Source organism: Pituophis catenifer, unplaced genomic scaffold (assembly GCF_029215685.1).
Source record: "Pituophis catenifer annectens isolate HBS135680 unplaced genomic scaffold, rPitCat1.0.hap2 SCAF_3, whole genome shotgun sequence".
Lineage (NCBI taxonomy): Eukaryota > Metazoa > Chordata > Lepidosauria > Squamata > Colubridae > Pituophis > Pituophis catenifer.
The window spans coordinates 71,840,312-71,858,270 of record NW_027256883.1 but is presented as its reverse complement, the minus strand read 5'-3'; the positions used below and the strand labels follow the sequence as shown (position 1 = coordinate 71,858,270).

Sequence of the window (17,959 nt, the reverse complement as noted above, 5' to 3'; positions counted from 1 at the left end):
AAACCTACTCTTACCTTCAGACATAGAGACAAAACTACGTGCTTCTGTTCATGACAGGCATACTAAATCTAGAGCCTCATAGTAGCATGGCTACCTATCACATATTTGCCTGCTTCTTTTGTTACGAAAAACCCTTAGAGCAGGAATAATGTGGAGAGGGACTAAATGATCAGATTCTTCCAGGAGGTCTGGAAGTACTCATTTACTTATGACCATATAATGCTGTGGATGTATATCCAGGCTCCATAGTACATACATCCATTTGGAAAGAAGCCACTGTGTTCCTCCACTGATGGCTTCGTCTCCTTATCTATTTAGAAAGTTCCACATTGAGCTAAAATAAATTTATGGAGGAAGGGGGGGATAAAGCATCCATTCAGCTACTAAATCAGCTTCCAGTGCAATTACAATATTAAACTGGACATTTTTTTAGCAAGTAAAAGTTGTGTTCATGAAGCAAAATTTGAACCCTTTTGTGATTGTATATGCATGTACAAATATGGAATATTTTCATATCTCCATCCAAAATCCAATAGATCTGTTCATTTCATGTTTCTGTTACTAACCCAAACTACATAGGCTCCCATGCTTTCAAGAAGGCAAGTCTTAAAATACCAGCATCTTTACAGCCTCTGTTTCCTTATAAAGAATCATTGGGGGGGACGGGACTCTAAAAGCCACAATCTCAAGTAAGTATTAGTCTATGACCGTGATGGCGAACCTATGGCACGCGTGCCACAGGTGGCACACGGAGTCATATCTGTGGGCACGCAAGCATTGCCCTAGCTCAGCTCCAGTGCCAGCCAACTGATTTTCAGGCCTTCTGGGCCCACTGGAAGTCAGGAAACGGGCTGTTTCCGGCCTCCGGAGGGCCTCCAGGGGGATGGGGAAGGCCGTTTTCGCCCTCCCCATGCTCCTAGAAAGCCTCTGGAGTCTGGGGAGGGCGAAAAAACGGGCCTACTGGGCCGACCGGGCCATCACGTGCCAAAAGCACAGGGGGGGTCGCACATGTATACACGGGGGGCGCATTGAATTGGTGTGGGCAGGCACGCACGCTCCCCCCGCACTCCCCCCACTTTTCGCACACGATGGCAAAAAGGTTAGCCATCACTAGTCTATGACCTTGACACTCCCCCTTCTTTTTTTCATTGCTTTAATTGCACAGCTATAATATAGAATTATTTTTACTGTTCTTCCATCTTTTAATTCTGTGTTTGTTGAATTTATAAAGGCCTTAGAGCATTAGCTTTGTGTTCGGAGATTTAATATAGCAAGGCTTTTAAATTGCATATCTGGGCCAACAATACACAGTAAAATAATAATTGCCTGCACTGCCTAGAGATTTTTTTGGCGAAGTCCATTCAACATAACGGGGATCCACACTTCTGCTTGCTAGTGCTTAACTGTCTTTCAAGTTTCTTACAATATTATGTCTCCTATTCATGATGCAGAAACCTGCTAAGAAGGATTTGTGATCCACTGTTGTCAAGATTATTCAAAAGGACCGAGGAAAAAGACAGAATCTTTCTACCTCTTACAGTGCTAAGATGCTAGAGGAATCCCAGTTATAGCGATAATCTCACTAGCTGCAAGAAGGAAGCAGAGACAAAAGAGAAACAGTCCAGGTCTTACTTGCTCTGTCATTCTGCTCAAAAGTCACAATCCAGCCTCTTTGTTTGGGACATGAAGTGGATTTGAAGGAAAACTAGATAATACATAATGGCTAGTTTGACCCCTGCCAAGTTGTGCAAAGTCTAGATCCCAGTTTTTTGTTTTTTTTAAAATTTGATTTATATGCCGCCCTTCTCCGGAGACTCAGGGCAGCTTACAGTGCGTTAAGCAATAGCCTTCATACTTTTGTATATTTTATACAAAGTCAGCTTATTGCCCCCACAAACTGGGTCCTCAATTTACCTACCTTAGAAAGGATGGAAGGCTGAGTCAACCTTGAGCCCAAAATCATCTCTCTCTCTCCCTCCCCCCACTCTCTCTCTATATATATATGTACACACACACACAAACACACACACACACACACACACACACACACACACACACATATGTGTGTGTGTGTATAGAGAGAGGGAGAGAGAGAGAGATGGTGGGGAGCGGGAGAGGGATACAGAGAAGATATTTCAATGAGAACTAGGATCTACAGTAGATATATTTGTTATTTGTGCTGCTCTGATAGATTATAACTAGCTGGCTTCCTGTATTATTACCCATTTTTTTTTTCTATAAATAAGATTGGCAGTTCACATAGATGCCATCTTTCCTCATGCAAATCAATAAGGATAAGAGAACGGTCCAGCAAGATTAAGTTCACCTATTTCTAACCTTATTGGTCCTAAGCCATGAAAAGCTGTATCTAATTTGCTGTCATTCTTAATTTGAAAAGAAACAACAGAAGAAAACAGTGGTTCATCAGCTCATCATTGTTAGTAAACAGGACTTTAGCACCATTGTGTCTGCATTAAAGTAGTAGTAACATCTTAAATTTGCCATTTATCAAGCTATACTTCATAGGTATTATATTAGAAAACTGAGCTAAACAGTTCAAACTTCCCTGGAGCCCAGTCACCAAATAAAATTTGTACCATCATCGTCCATAATTTTTCTTCCCAAAAAAAATATTTTCCTTGCATTAACTCTATGTCTCTATGTCAAAAGATAATTATATTTATAAGCACATAATCCTTAAATGTACACAATCTTAAAACTTCTTCACATCATCATCTTCTGAATTTTCCACTGCATACAGTGGCCTTGAGAAAACGCATTTCCTAAAGGATACATAAGCAGATGCTGGAAGATGACCTTAGATACCTTCAAACTCTCCCCACACTCCACCCCTTTGTTTTGCTTGCTATGGTTTTCTCACCTCTGATTTCTAATCTTTCAAATTAATTCAGGTCCAAAGTAGGAGGGAAGGGGCAGGTACCCTATTTCCCCGAAAATAAGACATCCTCTGATAATAAACCCAATTGGGCTTTTGAGCACATCCGCTAAAATAAGCCTCCCCCTGAAAATAAGCCCTCCCTGAAAATATTTAAACGCAGAGCTGGAAATCAGGTGAGATGCCAAGAGGAGCCCCATCTTGCTCCATGCGCCCTGAAATTATAAAAACTCCCCGAAAATAAGGCCAAGCGCTTATTTTGGGGTTCAAAAAAATATAAGACAGGGTCTTATTTTTGGGAAAATACGGTATTAGATGGATCAATGGGCAGATGAGGAAATGGTGGTTCACAGAGTTCAGCTTAGTTCTGGATCAACTGTATTTAAAGGATCTTTCACATCCATGTGGTAGGTGGGCCTGATCCAACAAGACAATCTTTCTGTCTAAGCTCTCCAGATGTATTGCCTAGGTGTTTAGTTATTGCAATCCTGGTATTTAAGGCAGCAGTTTTGGTAATATGGGCTAAAGTAGAGTTTTGGAAGGACAGGATAATGACATTGCAAACAGCAACAGAGTTTAAATTGCGTTTTCTTTGATTTGTCTGGCTATCTCACAGCTAAAGAACAATTTTTGAGTTAAGGGGAAAGAGAAAATGATGATTATGGCACACCTTTAGGGCTAACTGAAACATGAACTGAGTTGTTCTCTAGAGACATCAGCCACAAATTTCATTCTGTGCCCTCCTGTAACCTTCACCTCAAGGTTTCTTAGTCAGTACTAAATCAACATGAAAATAGATGAGGCCAAATAAGGAATATTTAAGACACCACAGAGGGGTAGAAGAATCCATTGGTTAAGTACATTATAAATAGCCTAAGGGTATCTTCAATGGTGAAGTTTAAATAAGGTTGTGTTAAAATCAGTCCTAGTATAAATGTGAACATTTGGTTAAAAGATACAATTGATTTTTCTACCCTACATTTTATCCACATGTACATCATTTTTTGGCATTGAAGCACAGAAAGAAAGGTCCATTACATTTATATAAAGTTTTAAAGGATGCCCTTTGTCTTAATAAATATTGATACACATCTGTGATTTGATGTTCCATTTAAACATTATTTATATCATCTGTTTTTTTCTGATTAGTGTTCTTTTCATGAAACAAATGAAATAGATTCATCTTAAGACACTCAAATGCTTTTTTTATTTTGCCTTTGAGGACAAATGTCTCAAAATTACTGTAAAATGAAGCTGCCATGTGCCAAATCAGATCTTTGGCACACCGGAGGGAATAATCCTTTCCACCCCTCTGGTAGCATAGGTTCAAAAGGTCAAAGGCTGCATGCCAGCTGTTGAAATATAGAGATGGATTTATATATGCACATACATCATTTTTTCCTCCTTTCTCCCTAGCTTATTAGCATCGTGAATAATAGTCAGTTCTTTTTTCAGCTGTTCCTAATGTTAATCAGCAGGTCAGCAAGGAGAAAGACATTATATGCACTTTAGAACAGAGGAATCTTTAACAGAGCCTCCCGATCCTGGAGCTTTTAGTGTTGCTCAGCTTGGAAGAGGCCGTTCTAGGCCGTTCTAGGCCGTTCAATGGTCAAGGGCTATACATTGGCATAGCTTTTTAAATTCTGCTTTTTTGGATTAAAAAAAAATAGCCTGACCAAATAAATAGCCCAAAACATAGTTCAGGACTCAAATATCCATCAAGGACAACCTTTTTTTGGCAGGGTCCTTCTTGGTGTGGTCCTCCAAGCAATTCATCCTCTATAGTTGAGGGATTTTAAAGCTACCGTATTTTTCGGAGTATAAGATGCACCAGAATATAAGACACAGCCTAGTTTTTGGGGAGGAAAATGGGAAAAAATCTGCCTACCATGTATTCATCTGGCTAGCGTCCTTAGTCTGGTCAGCTTCAGCACATTAGTTTGCTGGTTTTTTATCCCCTGCTTGGGGATAAAAACAGCTTCTAAGGCACAGCTGAGAGGAAGCAGCAATGACAAAAGCAGGCAAAGTACGGGGGGGTGGGGGGAGCAGATCGTTTCACTCGGCTAGTGCCTAGTTAGGACTGAAAACAAGCTTCTAAAGAACAGTTGAGAGTTGGAGCAAAGCATGGAGATCACTTCACTCGCTAGGGCCTCGTTCAAGCACAGAGGAGACTTGGGGGAGCAGGCAAAGCTGGGATTGCTCGCTAGTGCCTCGTTAGGGCTGAAAAAAAGCTTTTAAAAAGCTATATTTGGAGTGTAAAATGCACCCAAATTTTCAGCCTCTTTTAGGGGGGAAAAAGGTCGGTAAGTTCTCAAAGCCAGGGACGCAACGCAGTGAATGTTGCAAAGATGCAATGGATTAAGCAGGACCTTATCCAGAGAGTATTCAATTTCTCGGGGATTTTTAGGCCGTGCAGTTGCTTGGAGCATATTCTCTGCCACCTATACTTCCTAGATCTTAGCAGCTAATGAACTGACAGATCAGTCTCAGAAGGAGAAATTGATGCATCCCAAGGAAGCAGGACTCCTCCATCTCATGGTTTCCAGAAGTAGCTTACTGGTCTACCTCAGAATGCTATAAACCACTTTCAGAAGACCAGATGCCAAGAAACTTAAATGTAAAGCTTTTGTGTGCAAGACAGTTCCTTTATTTGCTATAATCTTTTTGTCAAAGGTTTTCATGTTGCTCTCTTTCTGGCTTCCCAAAACATAAATAGCAAGTTACTCCATGCTATTCTAGCTTATTTTCTTGCCCAAGTTTTTACTTTGGGGGTGGAATAGACAGCCATGGAGATGGCCTTGAAGCAAATATTCAGAAACATTTAAATAAACAAAAAGGACAGAAGCATTCCGTAAGTTCTAGGAAGGAAGATAGTTTTAAGATATCACTCAGGTGGACTCTAGGCCGACTTACTGGAGTAAAAGAAAAGGAAAGAAAATCATAATCAAACTTGCAAGACTCCATTGTTACAGGCTATTTTGATGAAGTGTGGTTCCAGTCATCCTGTGCAGTTGGTTGGCATCTGGTCTGCCTTGTAGGACTGGCTATTGGTTGGATTTCCCACTTTTCAAGCTATTTTTGTTATAATACATGCAATTCATGTCACTAATAAACTTCAATGAATAGGACTGGTATGTGTAAAGAATACTCATACCCTTTTGCATTTAATTTGGCATCAGTAATGACTTAAAGTTATGGAAAGGAAGCTTTAATTGATTGATCACTTTGAAGCTCCATGTTACATACTTTTATTAATAGTCTAATTCTGATGAGGGATGTTGCTTTTCATGCATAAAATTATGTTAAGTAGGACTAGGTTGTTATTCAGATATTGAATACTGTTTGTTGAGCTGTTTTGAAAGGTCAAGGCTAAAGATGAGTCAAGGAAGAAGAAAAAAGTGAAGAATTGTTGGCAGCGCTATGATCTGCATATTGGGAAGTGGCTAATTGCCTAAACATATATATTCTTGAACCAGTTTTTGACTCCCAAGTCTTATAAACAATGGTTCTACTTTACCTTGTTATTTGTTAAGAAAAAATAAATCTTTCTATATTTATAATGACATGAACATATGATAATTTTCTGTAATGTTTATGTTATATTATTTTGTCAAGTGGTTCAAGTCCCATTCTTCAACAATTCTTACAGTCTTCTGTTTAAGGCAGAACTCTAACAAGATTCTTCTTCCTTAGTACTATGGAAGGAGATGTCCCATCAATACTATTATATTTAACCTGGACTAGCATGGTCAGTTGTACTGTCTTGGGTAACCCAAGAACCACAGAAAGTATACCTCTTAAAGCTATAGATAGATCCATTCATTTTTCATACTGAACTATAGGGAATTAATTGCTGCTTTCTTGAAAATTGTAATGTCAGGAAAAAGGAGTCTTGATTTTCAAATGCCAAATGGTCATTTGATCACATGTATTTGCTGTTGAAGACTAAATAGATATGTTCTGACCCTAACAAAGGGAACCTTAGCATCCTAAAAAGTTATTTTAGCCTGGTAAAAAGTCTGTGGGTGGTAAGAACCAGATTTACAGGGCTACATAAAAGAGTTACCGTAATATGTTTTGTAGGATCAAGTTCATTATTTCTATTAAAGTATATGAAACACTGGTTGAAAAGTTGGTGATTCACTTTCTTTGTTAAATAAAGATCTCTAAAATGTTGACAATCTAAGTTATTTTAAATGGTGATACTTTTCAATGTTTCACTTGTTAATTGTGATTGATGCTCAAGTGGGCTTTCAGTGATGAGCAGAGATCAAATGTCATCAGATACTGTTGTGCTTTTCTTTTGAGATTTGCTGACAATTTTCAGACTAGATGGGAAAGGATCACGCAATTAAAAGCTGTCTGGCATATTCTTTTTTTCCTCTCTTTAAATTACATATTTGGATAATAATATACATTTCGATAATAAGTATGAGTTTTAAAAGCCACCATGGCGACTTTATCATTTCTGACAATTTCTAAGATGAAATAAAGCTGTTATAATTGTCATAATCACTGTGATTATAGAATTGTGGAAGACAGACAATTCATCTATCATTTTTTAAAATGCAACTTAAAGTTATTTGCAAAATTTCATATTTGATTTTCTGATATTACATATATGATAAGTAGTCTGCTGACCATTGCTATACCTTATTGTGTTCTGTGTGTACATGATGTTAGTTGGCACATATGTGTCCCTGTGTTTTTATACAGAAAGGAATTGCAGAATGTTTAATTTGGTTTTGTTTCGTTAATTTACTTTGGTTACATCCCTCATTTTTTTAATTAAATAGTGAATGTGACTGAACACTAAAGTAAAATACTTTTTAAAAAAAAAAGAAAAGAAAAATCAGATTAAAAACAATTATTAACAATTAAAGGCAGTTGAAACTGATATGTTTAAAAGTACTTCTGGAGCCAAATGGGAAGGGGGAGAGAAATTGGAGCCAAATAAAGATTGTCTGAGCTTCTGGAGGAAAAGTGAAATATAAATCTAATAGAATAATTATTTTTTAAAAAAAAAAAATCCCTATGTTATTCTTATGATTGAAAGTTTTAAATCATAATAGACTGTTAAAACAATTTTTTTTTTGCATGTGGAAGACCATAATATATTAACTTTTTGGTCTAAAATTCAATAATATCCAGCATTTTTACATTCATAAACATTTCTAATTGTCAAACCCCAAAATTAATGTAGCATTTCTTGAGGTTTCTAACAAAAGGACTGCTGATAAATAATCTGAAATAAAATGCAAGCATAAACATGACTGTATTTCCTGGTGGCATCAGATAATTAAAGGGTAGTTTGAAATAAAAACATAGGAAATACAAAAACAATAGCTAATTTATATAAAAAAGATTACAACTTTCAAGTATTTTAGTCTTCAAAGCAGTGGTGAAATCCAAATTTTTTTACTACCGGTTCTGTGGGCGTGGCTTGGTGGGCGTGGCAGGGGAAGGATACTGCAAAATCCCCATTCCCTCCTGGGGGAAGGATATTGCAAAATCTCCATTCTGGGGCCAGCCAGAGGTGATATTTGCCAGTTCTCTGAACTACTCAAAATTTCCACTACCGGTTCTCCAGAACCTGTCAGAACCTGCTGGATTTCACCCCTGCTTCGAAGCCCCGGTATGTTTGAGTGATATAAAATTCCGTAGATTATGATTTATGAGTGATATAAAATTCCGTAGATTTATGAAGAATTTAAACAGGACAATTGATATGCAACAGCAGGAATGTCAGTGGAAGTTGAATATTAAATTCATCACAAATATAACAAAAAACTGGTACAAAATGTTTTACCATTGGTGTACTATTCCAATATTAATTGCCAAATAGACAATTGATTTTATAAAATTTCTTATAAATGCAATAAGCAGGTTTTTCCTTTTTTCACATTTAGTAGTGAAAAAAGTAGTATGAATTATGGAATAAAGAGATCTAGATTGGAATGTTAGACAAGGCAGTAAGTTACTGAAATTGTTTGTACTTGTCTTTATGAAAAGAAAGTTATTTCTTTTTTCTTTTACATATTTTTTCTTCCTTTGCCCCTTTTTTCTTTTTTTTTCTTATTTTTTTCTTAGTTTGTAAATTTTTAATCTTTGTACTTTTAAACCAATTAAAATTATTATTAATTAAGCCTTATATATCCTTAAAATATAGTGAGGTTGGCATTGTATATGACAACATCTGTTAGAACACTATGCCTTTTTTTGGAAATCGTATATAATATTCTCTCTACAAGAATGACAAACTAATCTGTGGTAATATGCATAAATGTCAAAAATGAATATGAATGAAGAGCATGTTTAATACAGAATTTAATTCAACTTGGAAATTATTTATAGATTATCATTCTATTTACAGATTTGTACCACAAGTGAAGTTTGGGATTCGGTTAATATAAGGATTGAATATATTAGCTCTTGGTTGATTTATTAAATAAATAAAGAATTCTAAAACTAGACAGAAATCTTTGCTAATTTTGTATGTGGATTTATGATTCATATTATTGACTACCAACCTGGTTTTAATAATGAAATCTAAAGTCTTAATGCAAGGTGTTGGAGGTCCTCATTTAGCAACTGCCTTTTTTAGCAATCATTTCTAGTTGTCACGGTGATGAAAAAGCTATTTTATGACCAATCCTTGCATTTATAACCTTTGCAGTGGGATTATTGTATCCTTATGACTAGAATCTAGAATCATCATATGAAGCTGAATAGTAGGAGATTCAGAACAGATGCAAGGAAAGATTTTACATAACACACAGTGAAGCAGAATTTATTACCACAGGTTCTTTTTCATGACATAACAGACTTTCATTTTCACAGAAAATACAGTGTGCATTAGGGAATATAGGACAGTTCTATAAAAGTGCAATCTATGATAGAATAAAGTAAAAAGATGGAATACTGATTCGCTTTTTTTTAAGTTCGTTCTTTACAAATTATCAATTTAATTTAATTCAATTCTGGAATCTATCATTATTTAGTTAATGTACTCTCGTTTCATTCCCTTATAGTTTATTTTTATATCCTGTTTTTTCTTTCTTTCTGTAACTGCAGCTGGTGCTGAGAACAAAATTGGTTGGGCATTTGGTCTGGGCTTAGAGCGGTTGGCCATGATCTTGTATGGGATTCCCGACATTCGCCTTTTTTGGAGCCAAGATGAACGTTTCCTGAAACAGTTTAATGTGTTTCACATTGACCAGAGCATACGCTTCCAGGTAAGATTAAAGATGTTGATAAGGTTAATAGCAAATCATCTGGAATTTTATTTCTGTGGAAATACTACTTTCATTTACTCAGCTGTTTAACAACTTTCTTGAGAGAAAAGTATGCCAAAAATATAGTATCTCTGGTAGATTATCGTATATGTTCTTATAGTAATGGAGAAACTAATGCTTAAAACAGATTAAAGTTCTATAATGCTGATATTTTGCTTGAGTAATTTATTGTACCATTTTGGAGAAGGTGGGAGAACAGGTGATATTCATTTGTTGTTTCATTTATTATATTTTATGTCAAGAAATAAAAGGTTAGGATTCTGAATCTTGGAAACTGAATAAACAAATATTCTGGCTCTCATTTATGAGTGAATTCATTAAGGTGGTATCTGTGTGAGTTGTTTTTATCAGAATTGAAATCTAAGAATCAAACTGCCCTTTTTCCAGGTAAGCATAAAACAGCCATCGGTTCTTTGTTAGTAATGTTTGAAATATTGCCTTTTCTTTCACAGCCTTAGTGTCTTTGTGGACAGTCAACAAACCTTGACAAATAAACGCAGAAAGAAGCTATTAATTTCAAATTTGGTGTTTAGAACCCACCAGTCTCCACAAACGGAATTTTACTATTTCCTCTCATATTAACTCATTTAAGCAGGAATATATTCAAGCAACGGGCTAATTCAGCTCAGATTTCCATGAGTTTCAGTATGCATCTCTAATTTTATTCATTTAATCAATATTAACTGAAAAGGGCATAGAGGTTGCTACTTTACGTGTATTGTTTTCCAAGTATGGTCAGGCTACCAAATGACTGTGAAGAAATAACTGATTTCATAGACATGTGGAAAAGCATTTGCAGCTCAAAAAGGAATCAATCAGTCTGTGTCATCTTAAACAGTTTGAAAAATTGCAAGAGGAAGGGTGGGTTGAGACGTCAGCTGGATGTTGAAAGATTAAAGAAATTAGGTGAATAAAATCTATGGACTTGCAGTACACCCCTCAACCTTTGGAAAAAGCTATACAAGTTGTAAAGTATGATATAACTGGTTTCTTAATGAAAACAGTTTGCTTACCTGGTGAAGCCCGCATGTAACACTCAGGCATGGGTATCAGTAATACTGTTGATCCAAATTGTGTATCCCATGCAATCCACAAGCCATTATTCTTTGTGCTTTGAATAATAAGAAGAGGAATGAAGAATTGCAGGTGAGTATGGGAAGATATATATTTTTTGGAAATGCCATGGATGTTTCTCATCTCAGTGCACATTATGAAAAGTAAACTTAAATCAAAGCATGATGCATACAACACTAGTATAATGGAGATGGTAACCCTACCAAGATCTGAGAAATTGGAAAGAGTGCCAGATGTCATGAAATAACTTGAAAGTTAGACCTACAATATATCATTTTCCAGGTGAGAGAGGTATCTGATGAACTGATGAGCTCCAGAAGAAGGAGGGATCAGAAGAAGCCCAACACTGTTGCCGAAGGGAAGGCAGGGCAAACACACAACTATAGTTTCTATAGTCCCATGAAGTGTGAAGCTGGTGCAAAAAAGGGATGAGATAACATATTTCCTATAGATCTGTGGTTATAACAAATTCTCCAGCTTTACTAACATCTTCATTTCTGTCAGAATCTATTCTATTAAATTGTTGGGTATTTATTTTCAAACAATGCCAAATATAGTATGAGAAAAATTACTGGTTATTCTGGTTATATTTCAGTGGGGTTTACATAAGCCACACCACAAGGCAGATTGGCCTGCATTAAAATAGATAATACAATTTATCTTCGTGTTGCAGAATATAATCAATATATAATACCATTGGTACTCAAACTAGCCAGTTCTGTCACTATTATCTCAGAGTAGTACTGATAATCTTCAACTGGTTTTCTTCATATGGTAGTTCATGTTTGTCATTTCAGTTTATCTTTAACATTATTTCATAAGAAAAATATATGCATTTTCAGTTATTTTCATCAGACTGGAGTATGATGCTTAAATGGTTTTAATTTATTGTGTTCTGCTTTTTAGTAGCACATCTATTAAGAACAAATATGCATCAATAGTATGTAAATTGAATTTGGATCCCTGAAATAATGAGGAACAATCCACAATGTGAATGATTGGTTAATCAACTTTATTGTAATTGAGGATATGTGCAAAGTATCTGTTTTTTGTAAACGTGAAAATATCTGAGAGCATGTGTGAATGAACTCAATTTTTTTGTAGATAACAAAAAGATATTATTGCAAAACAAGTTTGTTATGTACATTCCTTCCATTCCATAGTACCAAGTTCTAAGATTCTTCTCAGTGAAAACATTATCTGCATGCATGAAATGGGGTACACCAAGGTTTATCTTAGGCCTAGTATTCTTCAACATCTTCATAATTGATTTAGATGAAGGGATAGAAGGGAAACTCATCAAATTTGCAGACGACACCAAGGTGGGGAGGATACATGATAATGTCACCAAGGTACAAAAAAGATGCCGGCACTGTACAAAGAATGCAAAGAGGAGCACAAAAGATGATTAGGAGTTAGGTGCTAAGATGTATAATGAACCATTGCAGGAACTGTGTACATCTAGTCTAACAAAGAGAAGGACTGGGGCAACATGATAGCAGTCTTCCATTTGAAGAGCTGTTAAAGAGAAAAAACATGTTAACCTATTCTCCAAAGCACCTGAGGACAGGACAAGAAGTAATGGAAATTTACCAAGGAGAGATCCAATCTATAACTAAAGAGAAATTACTCAACAGTGACAACAATTAATTAGTGGAACAGCTTGCCTCCAGAAACTATGGGTGCTCCATCACTGGAGGTTTTTAAGAAGAGATTGGACAGCTATTTGTCCAGAATGGCATAGGTCTCTTGTTTGAGCAGGGGTTGAATTAGAAGACCTCCAAGGTAGGGGTGAAATGCTCCCGGTTCGGTAGCGATGGAGGAGGGTGGTTCGGAGAACCGGTAGCAAAAATCCCTGCCCCTCCCCCCATTGCCCAGCTGAGCCGTGCAATCATCAGAGGCTTTTTTTTTATTTTTAAAAGCATTTTTTCTACAACCTCTTTGGCCGAAAAAATGCTTTTAAAAGTTAAAAAAAAAAAGCCTCTGATGATCACGCGGCTCAGCTGGGATCATCAGAGGTTTTTAAAAGCATTTTTTCTACAACCTCTTCCACCGAAGAGTTATAAAAAAATATTTTTAAAAGGAAAAAAAGCCTCTACTAATCAGGCAAGTCAGCTGGGATCGTCAGAGGCTTTAAAAAAAAGAAAGAAAGCCTCTGCCAATCAGGCAAGTCAGCTGGGATCGTCAGAGGCTTTAAAAAAAAAAAGAAAGCCTCTGCCAATCAGGCAAGTCAACTGGGATCGTCAAAGGCTTTTTTTTTTTAAAAAAAGCCTCTGCTGATCAGGCAAGTCAGCTAGGATTGTCAGAGGCTTTTAAAAGCATTTTTTTTACAACCTCTTCAGCCAAAGAGGTTGTAGAAAAAATGGTTTTAAAAGTATATATATAAGAAAAAAAGTTGGCCATGCCACTCAGTCATATTACCCCCACTACCAAGCCATGCCCACAGAACCGGTAGTAACAAAATTTACATTTCACCACTGCTCCAAGATCTCTTCAACTCTGTTATTCTTACTCTGTTCAATAGTACACTGGTTTGTGTTTTTGCTGTCTATAATTTAATGTTTATGCATTGTATGTATAACATACAGGTAATGCTCAACTTATGACCACAATTGTATCCCAAATTTCTGTTGCTAAGCAAAACAGCTGTTAAGTTTTGCCCTATTTTATTACCTTTCTTGCCACAATTGTTAAGCAAATCACTGCAGTTATTAGGGTAATAACATAGTTGTTAAGTGAATCTGAATTTCCCATTGACTTTGCTTGTCAGACAGTTGGAAATGACGGTGATGGGACCCTGCAACCGTCATAAATATGAGTCAGTTACCAAGTGTCTGAATTTAGTTCATGTGACCACGGAGATGCTGCAACAGTCGTAAATATGAAAAATAGTCATAAGTCACTTTTTTTCAGTGTTGTTGTAACTTCAGACAGTCACTAAATGAACTGTTGTAAGTCAAGGACTACTGGTATATAATTTTTCATGCCAAAATGAAAAATGAAATAAAAGTACAGAGGGAACTACGTGCGAAGAGTCCACATCATTTTTTTCCTGAATGGTAAAATGGAAACAAATTGGCAGATCAACAGTATTAACTTGAGGGTCTTGAGGTTGGTTATGAACTAAAGAAATTTAATAATGAATTTCCAAAGTTCTATCTTTCTAGGCTTTGTATTATATTTTCCATTCTTTCCTCAATCCTTGCACTTTTGTGGTTGTAGTGTTTTGAATGTGTTGATGCGTTAGAGAACGGGTGTCAAACTCAATCGTGTCATGTAATATATCACAATGTTTTTTTTGCCTTTGCGGAGCCATGGTGGGCGTAGCCTGCGTGTGCTGCATCCGGCCCATGGGCCACTGGTTTGACACCCCTGTTTTAGAATAAGATAAACTCATCCATCTAGTGTGTGTGGTTCCTTCTCCTTGGTCTGTTCCAGAGACAGCGAGGAAAACTTTTCCTAGTATTGCATGTTAATAACTGAACTGTAGAAGCAAAAGTCATGTACTCAGGATTTTACTTATGCTATGCTTCAGTACTCTGTTCAGTCATTTAATTACAGGTGTCTTGCTTGCATAAAATGACTCTAATTATACAACTACAAAGATTCCATTAATTAACTTGTTTGTATCAATGGCATTTTAAATTATCTTGGTAAAAGGTAAAGGTTCCCCTCGCACGTATGTGCTAATCGTTCTGGACTCTAGGGGCCGGTGCTCATCTAGTCGTTCCCGACTCTAGGGGGCAGTGGACAGCGCTGGCCGAAAACATCTCCGTGGTCATGTGGCTGGCATGACTAAACGTCAAAGGCGCACAGAGTGCTGTTATTTTCCCACCAAAGGTGGTCCCTATTTTTCTACTTGCATTTTTTATGTGCTTTCAAACTGCTAGGTTGGCAGAAGCTGGGACAAGTAACGGGAGCTTACCCCGTTATGCGGCACTAGGGATTCGAACCGCTGAACTGCTGTCCTTTTGATCAACAAGTTCAGCGTCTTAGTCACTGAGCCACCACATCCCTTAATTATCATGGTACTTGTTCTCAGATCACGATAAATAGTATAGCATTAGAAAAGTTTATTTCATATCAAATCTTGTAACTAATGCAAATGGCTAATTCCTAAAATTTTAATACAAAGATAACTACTTTTATTATTGAGATATACAATGCAGCAGACAGAATTTAAAATAAAAAATATCCGATATGCATATCTGATATGATGAGTACTTTCATTTAATGGTTACTTCACTTCCTAAATTGCTAGAGCCTTCACCATTACTCCTTGGTTAAATTTTCATTGTTGCACTTATTTCTCACAGATTGTTTTATATCATTTCATCTCCTGTTCCATTGTTGTATTTACTGTTGTTAGTTCTTCCGATGCTTCAACACTAAGGCAGGTTAAATTTCAATAAATGCTTTCTTGTGCTGCCATATTAAGTTTTCCAGCTTTTCAGAATCCATTTGCCTATATGACTGAGCTTATTTTAACAATCTTATCAGTCACTGAGATCGCTCTACATTTCCAGAAGAAATAATTAGATATAAATAGGAAATGCAGGAAGGTTGTTATAAGAACAGAATGAGACAAAAGAGAAATCAAATGCATACAGAGAAGTCAAATGCCCAAAGCAGAATACATTATCACCATGTCAAATATTCTCTTTATGTGTACCTTGAAAGTAGCTAAACATTTTTTCCCCCTGAAAAATACTCAACAGTCTTCAGATTTTGTTCAAAATGTGCTGCTGAAATGATCTCCAGTTCCCTGGCTGCTACTTTATCTTAGCATTGTTTTCCTTCTGCTCCACTTCCATGATCTAATTTACCATACTGCCACTAAATTTAATGTTATTGCTTATGATAATCCACACAAGTTTGTTTCCAAATACTTTGCTACAACCAAGACAAATAGAACTGTGGTCCAAAATATTAAATCAAAGAACCAATAGCACCTGAACTCTAGTTCTTGGAGTCCTCCAATTATACTCCCAAATCTTATTTCCATCCAATTTCAAGATAAGAAGCATATGAAATAATTTTCAGTTTACTGTAAAAAAAATTCCTGTATAAAAGAAAATCCCGATCCAATATGCAAAACAGCCACATTGATGTTATGTCATCCATCTAATCTTGTGATCCTGCCCCATTCCAAAGGAAATAATAATCTTTTTCCTGAACTAAGTACTGTGCAAAAGTTTTAGCAAGGATCTGGGAAGGAAAAACAAGTAGAAGAAAATAGCTGAAAAATGAGACTTTCTCATTATCTTGCAAAATCTGAAACAATGGACTTTAGTGCATTATATAAACAAGTGCATTATAAAACTTGCAACTCCATGGCAGGATTTTTATTTCATAAATTGTCATAAAAAATGAGTTTTTGTATGTTCTAATATAATTTTAACTGATTTTCTCTCTCAGTGCAAATTCATAATGGATCCCAAATCATAACATTTTTACCAATTGTGCTTGGTATCAGTTGGTATCAGGTTCTTCTCGTGAAGTATTGTCTGTGGATTTTACCAAACATGTTTTCTGATGTGATCAAATAAATCTATAGTTTTTGCCTTGTTTGTCCAGAGCACAATGTTATAAAAGTCCTGGTCTTTGCCTAGATAGTTCATGAGCAAACTTTTAGTCTTGTTCAGATGTTTTTTCTGGACACCAAAGATTTCCTCCTGGCAGACCTCCGGTGTAGATCTCATTTTTTTTTTCAAGTTCTTTCTAATGTGGCAAGATACTTGAAGGTCACATAGTTAATTTCTGGGATTCTTAGAAATTTCTTTCAGTATCTGACTTCATGCTGAACTTCCTGGAATGCCTGGCCTTGATAAATTGGCAGCTATTTGAAATCTTTTTTACTTGTTCCAGGCTCATAGGCATCTATAATCTTTTTTTTTTTCCCCTTGAAGACCTTAGAGAACTTTTTCAATTAAGGCACCTCACACTTCAAAAAACAAATCAAATTAAATGTCTAAATAAGATAGGTTCCTTCTAGATCCTCTCAATGCTCTAATCATTTGCACTAGCTTTGCTGCATCTGATACTAATTGTAGGTATTTGAGATAGTGAGCGATGTAGTGCTGTACTTACTTTTTCACATGCAAAATTTGCATTTATGTTTATTTAAGTTGCACAATGTGTGACAAAATGTAAACAGTGTGTGATATTTGTTATATTACATTCCCTTTATCTGTCAACATTATTGAAACGGAGATCAAATATCTGCATGTTGAAATATATTGAAAGAGTAAAATAAAATCAGAAGGGTGTATTTACTTTTCTACGCAACTATATTTTAAAGCTTAGCTTTTATTATGAGCGCAAAATGTAGCATCTATTTATCTGAGGCATTTTTGTCCCATCCTGATGTGGTTTACAACACACATAAAATACATCAAGAATAAAATACAATAAAATAGTAAAAAAGAATAAAAATAAGGTTAAAAAGAGGACAAAAGCAGTCTAATAAAATTCAAAAATCACTGGAATTGATGCCTAGGGAAAAATAAACGTAAAGACATTTTTTAAAAAAGCCTAGAATACATTAGTCTTAGAACTTCTGTAAAGTATATCGGAAGCTATTTCCTTGTATCTGTTTTGTTTTATTTTATATTTTTCTTTTATTTTATCCCTTTATTGCACTAGCTTTTTTAAAGATTTCTTTCTTCTTCTTTATTTATACGTTGTTTTTTTA

General features: G+C 36.0%; 1 protein-coding gene across 1 annotated transcript in view; it reads left to right on the top strand.

The window, feature by feature from the left end:
* FARS2 (phenylalanyl-tRNA synthetase 2, mitochondrial) overlaps positions 1-17,959 on the top strand; it is a 225,131-nt gene that overhangs the window by 138,061 nt on the left and 69,111 nt on the right. Inside the window, exon 6 of the mRNA XM_070942527.1 lies at positions 9,971-10,131. Within this exon, the coding sequence (XP_070798628.1) occupies positions 9,971-10,131 (161 nt within the window). The remainder of the gene's footprint in view (positions 1-9,970; positions 10,132-17,959) is intronic.